Source organism: Ranitomeya variabilis, chromosome 3 (assembly GCF_051348905.1).
Source record: "Ranitomeya variabilis isolate aRanVar5 chromosome 3, aRanVar5.hap1, whole genome shotgun sequence".
In the NCBI taxonomy this organism is placed as follows: Eukaryota; Metazoa; Chordata; class Amphibia; order Anura; family Dendrobatidae; genus Ranitomeya; species Ranitomeya variabilis.
The window spans coordinates 503111249-503126133 of record NC_135234.1 but is presented as its reverse complement, the minus strand read 5'-3'; the positions used below and the strand labels follow the sequence as shown (position 1 = coordinate 503126133).

The following is a 14885-nucleotide window of genomic DNA, read 5'->3' as shown; positions in this document are numbered from 1 at the left end:
TCCACATAGCAGCATGTTCTGGTACAGATAAATTAAAAAGTCGTCCCTTAGGGAACTTACTACCAGGAATCAGATTTATAGCACAATCACAATCCCTATGAGGAGGTAGGGCACTGGACTTGGGCTCATCAAATACATCCTGGTAGTCCGACAAAAATTCAGGGACTTCAGAAGGAGTAGAAGAAGCAATTGACACCAAAGGAGCATCGCCATGAAATCCCTGGCAACCCCAACTTGACACAGACATTGCTTTCCAATCCAGGACTGGATTATGAGCCTGCAGCCATGGCAGACCCAACACGACAACATAATGTGTCATGATCTCTGCAGGCAGAGATCATAGCAAGCCTATAGAGGGACAAGCTCTCGGAAGATGGAACTATACTGACCATGAACTAAGCCTGCCGCGCAACTAGAAATAGCCAGGTAGCATTTCCTATTTATCGCTAGATGCCCAGCTCTGGCCTAAGACCTAAATAGCTAGCAGAGGGAAATATAAGACCTGGCTCACCTCTAGAGAAATATTCCAAAGAAGACAGTAGCCCCCCACATATAATGACGGTGAGTTCAGATGAAACAACAAACGCAGCAGGAAAATAGTCTTAGCAAATTTGAGGTCCGATTACTAGATAGCAGAAGACAGATAGTATACTTTCATGGTCAGCAGAAAAACACTAACAAAACACCATCCAGAGATTACCTTAAACTCTGGCATTAACTCATAACGCCAGAGTAGCAATCCCTGATCAACGAGAGCTTTCCAGACACAGTAACAAAACTTCAGCTGTGAACTGGAACAAATAGGCAAAACAAAACATGGACAAAAGTCCAACTTATCTAGTAGTTGTCTAGAAGCAGGAACAAGCACTGAGAGGCATCAGATAACATTGTTGACCGGCAAGAAACCACCAGAGAAATGAGCTTAAATAGCGACACCCACTACTGATGGAATCAGGTGAAACAGGAAAGAGGATGACAAGTCCAATTCCACAAGCGGCCACCGGGGGAGCCCAGAATCCAAATTCACAACAGTACCCCCCCCTCAAGGAGGGGGCACCGAACCCTCACCAGATCCACCAGGGCGACCAGGATGAGCCCTATGGAAGGCACGAACAAGATCAGAAGCATGAACATCAGATGCATTGACCCAAGAATTATCCTCCTGGCCGTAACCCTTCCAGTTGACCAGATACTGGAGTTTCCGTCTGGAAACACGAGAGTCCAAAATTTTCTCCACAACGTACTCCAACTCACCCTCAACCAACACCGGAGCAGGAGGCTCAACTGAAGGTACAACAGGTACCTCATACCTGCGCAATAACGACCGATGAAAAACGTTATGAATGGAAAAGGACGCAGGGAGGTCCAAACGGAAAGAAACAGGATTAAGAATCTCCAATATTCTATAAGGGCCGATGAACCGAGGTTTAAACTTAGGAGAAGAGACCCTCATAGGGACAAAACGAGAAGACAACCACACTAAATCTCCAACACAAAGCCGAGAACCAACACGACGATGACGGTTGGCAAAACGCTGAGTCTTCTCCTGGGACAACTTCAAATTGTCCATAACCTGCCCCCAGATGTGATGCAATCTCTCCACCACCGCATCCACTCCAGGACAATCCGAGGATTCCACCTGACCGGAGGAAAATCGAGGGTGAAACCCCGAATTACAGAAAAACGGGGACACCAAGGTGGAAGAACTGGCCCGATTATTGAGGGCGAACTCTGCCAATGGCAAAAAAGCAACCCAATCATCCTGGTCAGCAGAGACAAAACACCTCAGATATGTCTCAAGGGTCTGATTAGTCCGCTCGGTCTGGCCATTAGTCTGAGGGTGAAAAGCAGATGAAAAAGACAAATCTATGCCCATCCTAGCACAGAATGCCCGCCAAAATCTAGACACAAATTGGGTACCTCTGTCAGAAACAATATTCTCAGGAATACCGTGCAATCGGACAACATTCTGAAAAAACAGAGGAACCAACTCAGAAGAAGAAGGCAACTTGGGCAGAGGAACCAAATGGACCATTTTAGAGAAACGGTCACAGACCACCCAGATGACAGACATCTTCTGGGAAACAGGCAGATCTGAAATAAAATCCATCGAGATGTGTGTCCAAGGCCTCTTAGGAATAGGCAAGGGCAACAGCAGTCCGCTAGCCCGAGAACTACAAGACTTGGCCCGAGCACAAACGTCACATGACTGCACAAAGACTCGCACATCTCGTGACAGAGAAGGCCACCAGAAGGATCTTGCCACCAAATCCCTGGTACCAAAAATTCCGGGATGACCTGCCAATGCAGAAGAATGTACCTCAGAGATGACTCTGCTGGTCCAATCATCCGGAACAAACAGTCTATCAGGCGGACAACGATCCGGTCTATCCGCCTGAAACTCTTGCAAGGACCGCCGCAGATCAGGAGAAACGGCCGACAAAATTACTCCCTCCCTAAGGATACCTGTGGGTTCAGAATTACCAGGAGAGTCCGGGTCAAAACTCCTAGAAAGGGCATCTGCCTTAACATTCTTAGAACCCGGTAGGTATGACACCACAAAATTAAAGCGAGAAAAAAATAAAGACCAGCGCGCCTGTCTAGGATTCAGGCGTCTGGCAGTCTCAAGATAAATCAAATTTTTGTGGTCAGTCAATACCACCACCTGATGCCTAGCCCCCTCGAGCCAATGGCGCCACTCCTCAAACGCCCACTTCATGGCCAAAAGCTCCCGATTCCCAACATCATAATTCCGCTCTGCGGGCGAAAATTTGCGAGAAAAGAAGGCACAAGGCCTAATGACGGAGCAGTCGGAACCTTTCTGCGACAACACTGCCCCAGCTCCGATCTCCGAAGCGTCAACCTCAACCTGAAAAGGCAGATTCACATCAGGCTGACGCAACACAGGGGCAGAGGCAAAACGGCGCTTAAGCTCCTGAAAGGCCTCTACAGCATGAGGGGACCAATTAGCAACATCAGCGCCTTGTCTGGTCAAATCAGTCAGTGGTTTAACGACATCCGAAAAACCAGCAATAAATCGGCGGTAAAAGTTGGCAAAGCCCAAAAATCTCTGAAGACCCTTAAGAGAGGAGGGCTGAGTCCAGTCACAAATAGCTTGCACCTTGACGGGATCCATCTCAATGGAAGAGGGAGAAAAAATATACCCCAAAAAGGAAATTTTCTGGACCCCAAAAACGCACTTAGACCCCTTCACACATAAAGAATTAGACCGCAGAACCTGAAAAACTCTCCTGACCTGCTGGACATGAGAGTCCCAGTCATCAGAAAAAATCAGAATATCATCCAGATATATTATCATAAATTTATCCAGAAAATCGCGGAAAATATCATGCATAAAAGACTGGAAAACTGAAGGGGCATTAGAAAGACCAAAAGGCATGACCAAATACTCAAAGTGGCCCTCGGGCGTATTAAATGCGGTCTTCCACTCATCCCCCTGCCTGATCCGCACCAAATTATACGCCCCACGAAGATCAATTTTAGAGAACCACTTAGCACCCTCTATACGAGCAAACAAATCAGTAAGCAATGGCAATGGGTATTGATACTTAACAGTGATCTTATTCAGAAGCCGATAATCAATACATGGTCTCAAAGAGCCGTCTTTTTTTGAGACAAAGAAAAACCCAGCTCCCAAGGGAGAAGAAGATGGACGAATATGTCCCTTTTCCAAAGACTCCTTTATATATTCCCGCATAGCAGCATGTTCCGGCACAGACAAATTAAACAAACGACCCTTTGGATATTTACAACCCGGTATCAAATCTATGGCACAATCGCACTCACGGTGCGGAGGTAACGACCCAAGCTTGGGTTCGTCAAAGACGTCTTGATAATCAGAGAGGAACTCAGGGACTTCAGAGGGAATGGACGACGAAATAGAAACCAAAGGTACGTCCCCATGAATACCCTTACATCCCCAGCTCAACACAGACATTGCTCTCCAGTCCAAGACTGGGTTGTGAGACTGCAACCATGGCAATCCCAGTACCAAATCGTCATGTAAATTATACAGCACCAGGAAACGAATAATCTCCTGGTGATCCGGATTGATACGCATGGTTACTTGTGTCCAGTATTGTGGTTTATTATTAGCCAATGGGGTGGAGTCAATCCCCTTCAGAGGAATAAGAGTCTCCAAAGGCTCTAAATCAAAACCACAACGATTGGCAAAGGACCAATCCATAAGACTCAGAGCGGCGCCAGAGTCAACATAGGCGTCCGTGGCAATGGATGACAAAGAGCAAATCAGGGTTACAGACAAAATAAACTTAGACTGAATGGTGCCAATGGAAACAGACTTATCAAGCTTCTTTGTACGCCTAGAGCATGCCGATATAACATGAGTAGAATCCCCACAATAGAAACACAATCCATTCTTCCGTCTAAAATTCTGTCGCTCGCTCCTGGACAGAATTCTATCACACTGCATACTTTCTGGCGTCTTTTCCATAGACACCGCCAGATGGTGCACCGGTTTGCGCTCCCGCAGACGCCTATCAATCTGAATAGCCATTGTCATGGACTCATTCAGACCTGCAGGCAAAGGGAACCCCACCATAACATCCTTAACGGCATCAGAGAGACCTTCTCTGAAAGTTGCCGCCAAGGCGCACTCATTCCACTGAGTAAGCACAGACCATTTACGGAATTTTTGGCAGAAAACTTCAGCTTCGTCTTGCCCCTGAGATAGTGCCATCAAAGTTTTTTCTGCCTGAAGTTCCAAATGAGGTTCCTCATAAAGCAAGCCCAAGGCCAGAAAAAACGCATCCACATCGCGTAACGCAGGATCCCCTGCTGGCAATGAGAAGGCCCAATCTTGAGGGTCACCCCTGAGCAAGGAAATCACAATCCTAACCTGCTGAGCAGGGTCTCCAGCTGAACGAGACTTCAGGGACAAATAAAGCTTACAATTATTTCGGAAATTCTGGAAGCTAGCTCTATTCCCTGTGAAGAACTCCGGCAAAGGAATTCTCGGCTCAGATACCGGAGCATGTACCACAAAATCTTGTAAATTTTGTACTTTCGTGATGAGATTATTCAAACCCGCAGTTACACTCTGGAGATCCATTATTGTCAGGTGCACACAGAGCATACAGAGATTAGGAGGAGAGAGAGAAAAAAGACTGCAGCAAGGCAGACTGGAGGAAAAAAAAAAAAAAAAAAATTCCAGCAGACTTCTTATAACTCTCCTTTCTCAACCTGGGTCTTTAACACTTTATTGGCCGGTCAAACTGTCATGATCTCTGCAGGCAGAGATCATAGCAAGCCTATAGAGGGACAAGCTCTCGGAAGATGGAACTATACTGACCATGAACTAAGCCTGCCGCGCAACTAGAAATAGCCAGGTAGCATTTCCTATTTATCGCTAGATGCCCAGCTCTGGCCTAAGACCTAAATAGCTAGCAGAGGGAAATATAAGACCTGGCTCACCTCTAGAGAAATATTCCAAAGAAGACAGTAGCCCCCCACATATAATGACGGTGAGTTCAGATGAAACAACAAACGCAGCAGGAAAATAGTCTTAGCAAATTTGAGGTCCGATTACTAGATAGCAGAAGACAGATAGTATACTTTCATGGTCAGCAGAAAAACACTAACAAAACACCATCCAGAGATTACCTTAAACTCTGGCATTAACTCATAACGCCAGAGTAGCAATCCCTGATCAACGAGAGCTTTCCAGACACAGTAACAAAACTTCAGCTGTGAACTGGAACAAATAGGCAAAACAAAACATGGACAAAAGTCCAACTTATCTAGTAGTTGTCTAGAAGCAGGAACAAGCACTGAGAGGCATCAGATAACATTGTTGACCGGCAAGAAACCACCAGAGAAATGAGCTTAAATAGCGACACCCACTACTGATGGAATCAGGTGAAACAGGAAAGAGGATGACAAGTCCAATTCCACAAGCGGCCACCGGGGGAGCCCAGAATCCAAATTCACAACAATAATGCAAATTATGTAGCACAAGAAAGCGAATCACCTCCTGATGTGCAGGAGCCATGCACATGGTCACTTGGGTCCAGTACTGAGGTTTATTCTTGGCCAATGGCGTAGCATCAATTCCCTTTAGTGGGATAGGGAATTGTAAAGGCTCCAAGATAAAACCACAGCGCCTGGCAAATGACAAATCCATCAAATTCAGGGCAGCACCTGAATCCACAAAAGCCATAACTGAGTAGGATGACAGAGCGCAAATCAAAGTAACAGACAAAATGAATTTAGGTTGTACAGTACCAATGGTGACAGACTTGGCGAACCTTTTTGTGCGCTTAGAACACTCTGAGATAACATGAGTAGAATCACCACAGTAAAAGCACAACCCATTCTGACGTATGTGGTTTTGCCGTTCAACTCTGGTCAGAATCCTGTCGCATTGCATAGGCTCAGGTTTCTGCTCAGAAAATACCGCCAGATGGTGCACAGGTTTGCGCTCCCGCAAACGCCGATCAATCTGAATGGCCAAAGACATTGACTCATTCAGACCCGCAGGCGTGGGGAACCCCACCATAACATCTTTAAGGGCTTCAGAAAGACCCTTTCTGAAAATCGCCGCCAGGGCGCACTCATTCCATTGAGTGAGCACAGACCATTTCCTAAACTTCTGACAGTAAACCTCTGCTTCATCTTGACCCTGAGAGAGAGCCAGCAAAACCTTCTCTGCTTGGTCTACCAGATTAGGTTCCTCATAAAGCAATCCAAGAGCCAGAAAAAATGCATCCACATTTAGCAATGCAGGATCTCCTGGCGCCAGAGAGAATGCCCAATCTTGAGGGTCACCACGTAACAAAGAAATAACAATTTTAACTTGCTGAACAGAATCACCAGAGGAGCGAGGTCTCAGAGAAAAGAATAACTTACAATTATTCTTAAAATTCAAAAACCTAGATCTATCTCCTGAGAACAGCTCAGGAATTGGTATTTTAGGCTCTGACATAGGACTGCGGACTACATAATCCTGAATGCCCTGTACCCTAGCAGTGAGATGATCCACACTAGAAGACAGACTCTGAAGGTCCATATCTGCAGCTGAGCTCAGAACCACCCAGAGATTAAGGGGAGGAGAGAGACAAAACACAGTGCAGAGGAAAAAAAAAAATGACTTCAGGATTTCTCTTCTCCCTCTTCTGCTGCATTAACACTTTGCGGCCTGCTGTACTGTTATGATCCGGTGGTAGGATCTCAAAACTGACCTGATACATATAACCAGAATGTTAGGACAAGTACTGGGGATGTGGAAGCTATACTGACCACAATCCTGATCCTATCCAACACACTAAAGGCAGCCGTGGAGCGTTATCTAAAAACCTAGACGCCTCTTCACAGCCTGAGAAACTGACTGCCCCTAGAGAGAAAGCAAAGACCTCACTTGCCTCAGAGAAATAACCCCAAAGTTATAGACAGCCCCCCCACAAATAATAACGGTGAGTTAAGGGGAAAATACAAACGTAGAAATGAAACAGGTTTAGCAAATGAGGCCCGCTAACACTAGATAGACAGAAAATAGATAGGACTCTGTGCGGTCAGTACAAAAACTATCAAAAATAAACCACGCAGAGAATACAAGAACCCCCACACCGACTCACGATGTGAGGGGCGCCCTCTGCACCCCAGAACTAACCAGCAAGCAAAAATCACATAAAAGCAAGCTGGACTGAACTCATCATATACTGAGAAACGTTTTCAAGGAAATAATGAGCAAAATGAACAAACAAACTTAGCTTCTCCAGCAGGAGACTGGTCACAAGGAATATTCAGGAGAGCTCAGAATCAGGACTGAATACACCGACAGCAGGCAACAAATGAAGGTCCAGGTGAGTTAAATAGGCCCAGCATAGAAGGAAATGAAGCAGCTGAGCCCAGCCATATCGCTAAAGGCCACCAGAGGGAGCCCAAGAACAAACTCACACAGTACCACTCATGACCACAGGAGGGAGCCCGAGAACGGAATTCACAACACCACTCCTCCTGTCCTGTATATATACACTGCACGGTACCACTCTTCCTGTCCTGTATATATACACTGCACAGTACCACTCCTCCTGTCCTGTATATATACTGCACAGTACCACTCCTCCTGTCCTGTATATACACACTGCACAGTACCACTCCTCCTGTATATATACACTGCACAGTACCACTCCTCCTGTCCTGTATATATACACTGATGCAATGCAAGGCTTGCGCATCGCTCTCGCATAATTGGCATGTAACGGGTTGACTTATATAAAGCCCCTCTGCTGTATGGTATTGTAGAATTTACAATAGCTATCACTCATGTAAGAAATCTGGCATTGTCCTATAACTATATTTCTCTGCTGTATCTGTGCATCATGAATCGTGGTATGTGTTAAAGGGGGGGGAGGCACTGACACTCTTTTCGCCCGGGGCTCTCAAAAACCTGGAGCCGGCCCTGCCATAGAGAGTTTTAGCAGCAGACACATCTCTACAACTGTTAAGAGGAGACTTTGTGCATCAGGCCTTCATGGCAAAATAGCTGCTAGGAAACCACTGTTAAGGACAGGCAACAAGCAGAAGAGACTTGTTTTGGCTAAAGAACACAAGGTATGGACATTAGACCAGTGGAAATCTGTGCTTTCATTTGGTGAGTCCAAATTTGAGATCTTTGGTTCCAACCACCGTGTCTTTGTGCGACGCAGAAAAAGTGAACGGATGGACTCTACATGCCTGGTTCCCAACGTGAAGCATGAAGGAGGAGGTGTGATGGTGTGGGGGTGCTTTGCTGGTGACACTGTTGGGGATTTATTCAAAATTGAAGGCATACTGAACCAGCATGGCTACCACAGCATCTTGCAGCGGCATGCTATTCCATCTGGTTTGCTTTTAGTTGGACCATCATTTATTTTTCAACAGGACAATGACCCCAAACACACCTCCAGGCTGTGTAAGGGCTATTTGACCAAGAAGGAGAGTGATGGGGTCACCAGATCTGAACCCAATCGAGATGGTTTGGGGTGAGCTGGACCGCAAAGCGAAGGCAAAAGGGCCAACATCTCTGGGAACTCCCTCAAGATTGTTGGAAGACCACTCCCAGTGACTACCTCTTGAAGCTCATCAAGAGAATGCCAAGAGTGTGCAAAGCAGTCATCAAAGCAAAAGGTGGCTACTTTGAAGAACCTAGAATATAAGACATAATTTCAGTTGTTTCACACGTTTTTGTTAAGTATATAATTCCACATGTGTTAATTCATAATGTTGATGCCTTCAGTGTGAATGTACAATTTTCATAGTCATGAAAATACTGAAAAATCTTTAAGGGTGTGTGCACACGATGCAGAATTAGTGCAGAATTGGTGCAGAACTGCAGCAGAAACGCTGCAGAACTGCACTGTGATTTACAGTACAATGTAAATCAATGTGAAAAAAAAAAGCTGTGCACATGGTGCAGAAAAATCTGCGCAGAAACGCTGCAGATTTCAAAGAAGTGCATGTCACTTCTTTTGTGCGTTTCTGCAGCGTTTCTGCACCCCTCCATTAATAGAAATCTGCAGTGGTAAAATCTGCACCAAAACTGCACAAAAAAAAGCACTGAAAACGCACAAAAAACACACCTGCGGATTCTGCCAGGAGATGCAGATTTAGTGCAGAAAATTCTGCACCACATTTCCTACGTGTGCACATAGCCTAAATGAGAAGGTATGTCCAATCTTTTGGTCTGTACTGTATACCGTACATATTTTTTAAATATTTAAAAAATAAAAGTTCAAATCACCCTCTCTTGCCCCATTCAAAATAAAAAATAAATAAAAATCAAATATACACATATTTGGTATCGCTGCATTCAGACTCACCCTATCAATATATAAAAACAATTAATCCAATTGGTAAACGGCATAGCGAGAAAAAAAAAATTGAAACGCCAGAATTACTTTTTTTGGTTGCTGCAACATTGCAATAAAATGCAATAACCGGCAATCAAAAGATCTACACCAAAATTGTATCAATAAAAACGGCAGATCGGAGCGCAAAAAATAAGCCCTCAGCCAGCCCCCAGAAAAATGGCCTTTTTTTTTTTTTAAACAAAATTTGAATTTTTTTCTCACCACTTAGATAAAAAAGAACCTAGACATGTTAGGTGTCTATGAACTCGTAATGACCTGGATAATCATAATGGCAGGTCAATTTTAGCATTTAGTGAACACAGTAAAAAAGCCAAACCAAAAAATAAACAATTGTGGAATTGCACTTTATTTGCAATTCCACCACACTTGAAATTTTTTTTTCCATTTTCTAGTGCAAGACATGGTAAAACCAATGGTGTCGTTCAAAAGTACAACTCATCCCGCAAAAAACAAGCCCTCGCATGGTCATATTGATGGAAAAATAAAAAAGTTATGGCTCAGGGAAGGAGGGGAGCGAAAAACAAAAACACAAAACCAAAAATACCCCTAGTCGTTAAGGGGTTATATTAGTGTACTTGTGTTTGGCCGGCCTCACACTAGCGAGTTTTACGGACGTATGAGCGCATAAACTACGTCCGTAAAATACGCATTACACACGGCCCAATGAATCTCTATGGCCCAGCTCCTATCTGCCGTATATTACGCATCCGTAATATACGGTCTTGTATAAAATCTTGTAGAAAATCCGTATTTGCGGTGAGGCGCCCTCTGCTGGATGTCCTCATGAACTGGAGCCTTGGAAAAGTTCCCATGCTCGAGTTCATATGAGGACATCCAGTAGGGGGCGCATCACCGCAACTCAAGGTAACTACAGATCACCCAGCTTTCCTTTCAGTACCCGGGGTTTACAGGCACGAGCGAGTGCATTAGCACAGCTCCTGGCTGTAAAATGATTTAACCCCTTCAGAAGGATTTACTTCGTGGGACATAACAACGGAAGGTATGGAATATTGTTATTTGTTTTTTTTTTTACTTTGTTTCAGGACGATGGTCTTCAGATGGATTAAGAGTCTAATAAAATATTACAACAACATTTGTCTTTATTTCATTAAAATACTTTGTAATCATGTGTGTGTGTTTTATTAACCATTTAGTACTATTGGATTAATAATGGATAGGTGTCATAATTGACGCCTCTCCATTATTAATCTGGCTTAATGTCACCTTACAATAGCAAGGTGACATTAACCCTTCATTACCCCATATCCCACCGCTACACGGGAGTGGGAAGAGAGTGGCCAAGTGCCAGAATAGGCGCATCTTACAGATGTGCCTTTTCTGGGGTGGCTGGGGGCAGATGTTTGTAGCCGGGGGGGGGGGCAATAACCATGGACCCTCTCCTGGCTATTAATATCTGCCCTCAGTCACTGGCTTTACCACTCTGGCGGAGAAAATTGCGCGGGAGCCCACGCCAATTTTTTCCACAATTTAACCCTTTATTTTACAAGCTACAGCGCCCAAATTTTGCACATACACACTACTAACATTAGTAGTGTGGAATATGCAAAAAAAGGGGATATGAGATGGTTTACTGTATGTAAACCATGTCTCATATCATGTCGGGTTTGGGAAGGAGAAATGAAAAGCCGGCAATTGAATTACCGGCTTTTCACATATCTCGCGCTGAATTACGGTAAATATAAATACAGAATATATATATATGTGTCTCAATGACATATATATATATATATATATATATATATATATATATATATATATATATATATATATATATATATATCGTCGAGAAGAAGAAAATATGCGGCACTCACCCTTCTTTTGCAGTGTATATTCGTGTTCTTTATTGGATATAACTTGTACGGGTTAAAACATCCGCCTTAGGACATCAGGTATACGGGAGGGTGCGGTGTTGGAGCGTGGACGACGGCCGTTTCGCACGGAGTGTGCTTCAACGGGTCCAGGACTGGATATATATATATACTGTATATATGCTTTAACGAACATTTGAGCACATAAATCCATTAGATGTCGGTTTTGCAAGCCTGTGAGAAAATATCGCAGTGCGGATGCCATACGGATTACATACGGAGGATGCCGTGCGCAAAATACGCTGACACACCCTGCCTACGGATGACATACGGATCACTATTTTGGGGACTTTTCTGCGTATTACAGCCGTAAAAAACGGACCGTATTTACATATGCTGAGTGTGAGGCCGGCCTTTGTGTGCATTTTATCATGTTTTTGAAGTTTTTTTTGTCATGCTGCAAATAAAGCTGCCTCGTTTTGTTGCCTTGACAAAACTTTAATGATATCCTTAGGTGCGGATTACATGCTTTTTCGCTGCAAAGATGCACTAAAACTGCAGGTGTGTTTTTTACATGAAGAATTTCTGCATCTAAAAGTCCAAGGGGAAATTTCACACAGGAAACTCGACGTACCCCCAAGAGAAATTGACAAGCTGCAGATTTGAAAAAACGCAGTTTAGTTTACACGGCGTAAATAAGAAGTGCAGAGGGCAGGAGGTTTCTATAAATCCCATCCAATTTGCTGCATTTTAACACAGCAAAAATACACAGTGTCAAAAACGCACCAAAAGCTCCTTGTGGGCACTGTGCAGCCATACGGTACTGTACATCCAGGACATGCCTTCAAGGATACACTCAAAAAGAGCCTACAGAGCAACAAAGAAGTGCTGAGCCCAAAGTAAAAATTACTAATGTTTATTGATAATGAACAAAGATAAAAAAAACCCTAAGTATACATAATAGAGGTGACAGACATGAGTAGCCGCCGGTGTGAAACCAAACAGGTGAATAATTTACAGACTATACTGCAGCAATTAATCAAAACAAATTATGTAGTGTCCAAATATATAAATATCAATAAATATAATCAAGTGAAAAATTATTATTATTAATCGAATATGGACATAAACATCATTAAATGATAAAGTGCTGTGCAAAAAAAAAATATTTTTCATAATAAAAAATATATATACACATATAAAAAATATAGTCCCAAAAATTATGCCAAAAAGAATGTTTATAACCATATATATATATATATATACACAAGAATCCACCATGAAAAATTAATCTTATAAAAAAACTGTACAAAATACTAGTGTTACACCAATTAACCATTGAATGTTAGACCAACATACAAATCCATGGATGGATAGATAAGGTGCAAGTGCTGTGCATAAAGGGTCAAACTGTAAGACCTAACACAACACGATAGGCATAATAGGTAAATATAAGGCGCAAGTGCACAAATTGACAAGCTGCGGATTTGAAAAACGCAACGCAGTTTAGTTTACACGGCGTAAATAAGAAGTGCAGAGGGCAGGAGGTTTCTATAAATCCCATCTAATTTGCTGCGTTTTAGCACAGCAAAAATACACAGCGTCAAAAACACACCTAAAGCTCGTTGTGGGCACTGTTCAGCCATACGGTACCGTACATCCAGCACATGCCTTCAAGGATACACTCAATCCCTGCCCCGTTGTGAACAGAATATTTCTGGGATGGACCTAAACAGTATGTACTGTACACCAGTGACAGATCTGACTGTACAGTCGCCCATTGGCTCCGTGCAGCACACGTTTGCTACAGAACGCCAATGTAGGGTAGAGCAGCCTGCTATTCTCCTCCATACAGCAAAAACAATAGTTTATTCTATGCAAACCCTCCTGACCGAGGTAGAGCCCTTGGGTCTCTGAGTAGGAGGCCATGTCATATGGCGAAACACCAGAGTGTCCCCTGAGGACGCTGACCAGCAGCGAAACATGGTCGGGGCTCTGAATTAAGGTGTTAGCAGAAGAGCCTTAGAATATAGAGGTGCTGGGTTCTGCAGACAGCATACAGGACCACTACTCCGCGGTGCTGAGGATAGAGAAGTCTATAGCCCGGACATTGTGACAATTCACTGGAGATTTGCAGGGTCTACTGTTTTGCCCAGTAGGAAGTAGTGTTAGGTACATATCCTATGGAAGGTTCCTGCTGGTGGGGTCAGTCAGACCCAGCACCAATGTGTGGTGAGAGGGGAAGTACATGAAAACGTTCTGTCAGCTGGAGAAGTCCACAGATCACGTGACCTTAACTAGCCCCAGACTCACCGGGTTGTAGAAGGGGCCGTACGACATGGTGCTCCTACAGCGATGGCTACCTGACGAGTGGCTGAGATGCTCGCGGATGGAGGAGAACGCTACTTATTCACGGTCCGCAGCAGGATGCCGCCCACACCTCCGCCCAGTGGGCAGAGCAGGAAGCCGTTTGGTACGAGAACTGAGAGGACCCGACAGAGTTCTCGGGCTCCGGTGCCAGCCGCCAGGGAGCGTGCACTCCGGTTACATTCGTGTCACTCAGTCACGCTTCACCACAGTGACTTTGGCTGCTTTGTGGTTTGGCACTGACTGGCAGCCAGAGGCCACGAGTTCAATCCGCACCTAGGGTTCATCTAACTGATAAACAGCCCTATTTATGTACAGGGCACATGCTAAAGACATATTCAGAAGTGAATTTTATTTTATTTTTTTAACCCCTTCATCCCCGAGCCTGTTTTCACTTTCCTGACCAGATCAATTTTTACAATTCTGACCACAGTCACTTTATCAGGTTATAACTCTGGAACGCTTCAACGGATCCCGGTGATTCTGAAATGTTTTTTCGTGACATATTGTACTTCATGTTAGTGGTAACATTTGTTCTATATGACTTGCTTTTAATTGTGAAAATATTGGACATTTGGCAAAAATTTAACAATTTTCAAACTTTTAATTTTTATACCGTCAAATCAGAATTATGTCACACAAAATACTTAAGTGAACCCTTCAGCAGGATTGTGCACAGCTAGGCCGGCCTCACACTAGCGAGTTTTACGGATGTATGAGCGCATAAACTACGTCCGTAAAATACACATTACACTCGGCCCAATGATTCTCTATGGCCCAACTCCTATCTGCCGTATAT

At 44.0% G+C, this 14885-nt stretch overlaps 1 protein-coding gene across 1 annotated transcript in view; it reads right to left on the bottom strand.

The window, feature by feature from the left end:
* Positions 1-14286, bottom strand: part of LOC143818342 (galectin-9-like) — a 62872-nt gene extending 48586 nt beyond the window's left edge. The window contains exon 1 of the mRNA XM_077299683.1: positions 14033-14286. Coding sequence (XP_077155798.1) covers positions 14033-14059 — 27 coding nt within the window. The 5' untranslated portion in view covers positions 14060-14286. The remainder of the gene's footprint in view (positions 1-14032) is intronic.
* Positions 14287-14885: the final 599 nt, after the last annotated feature.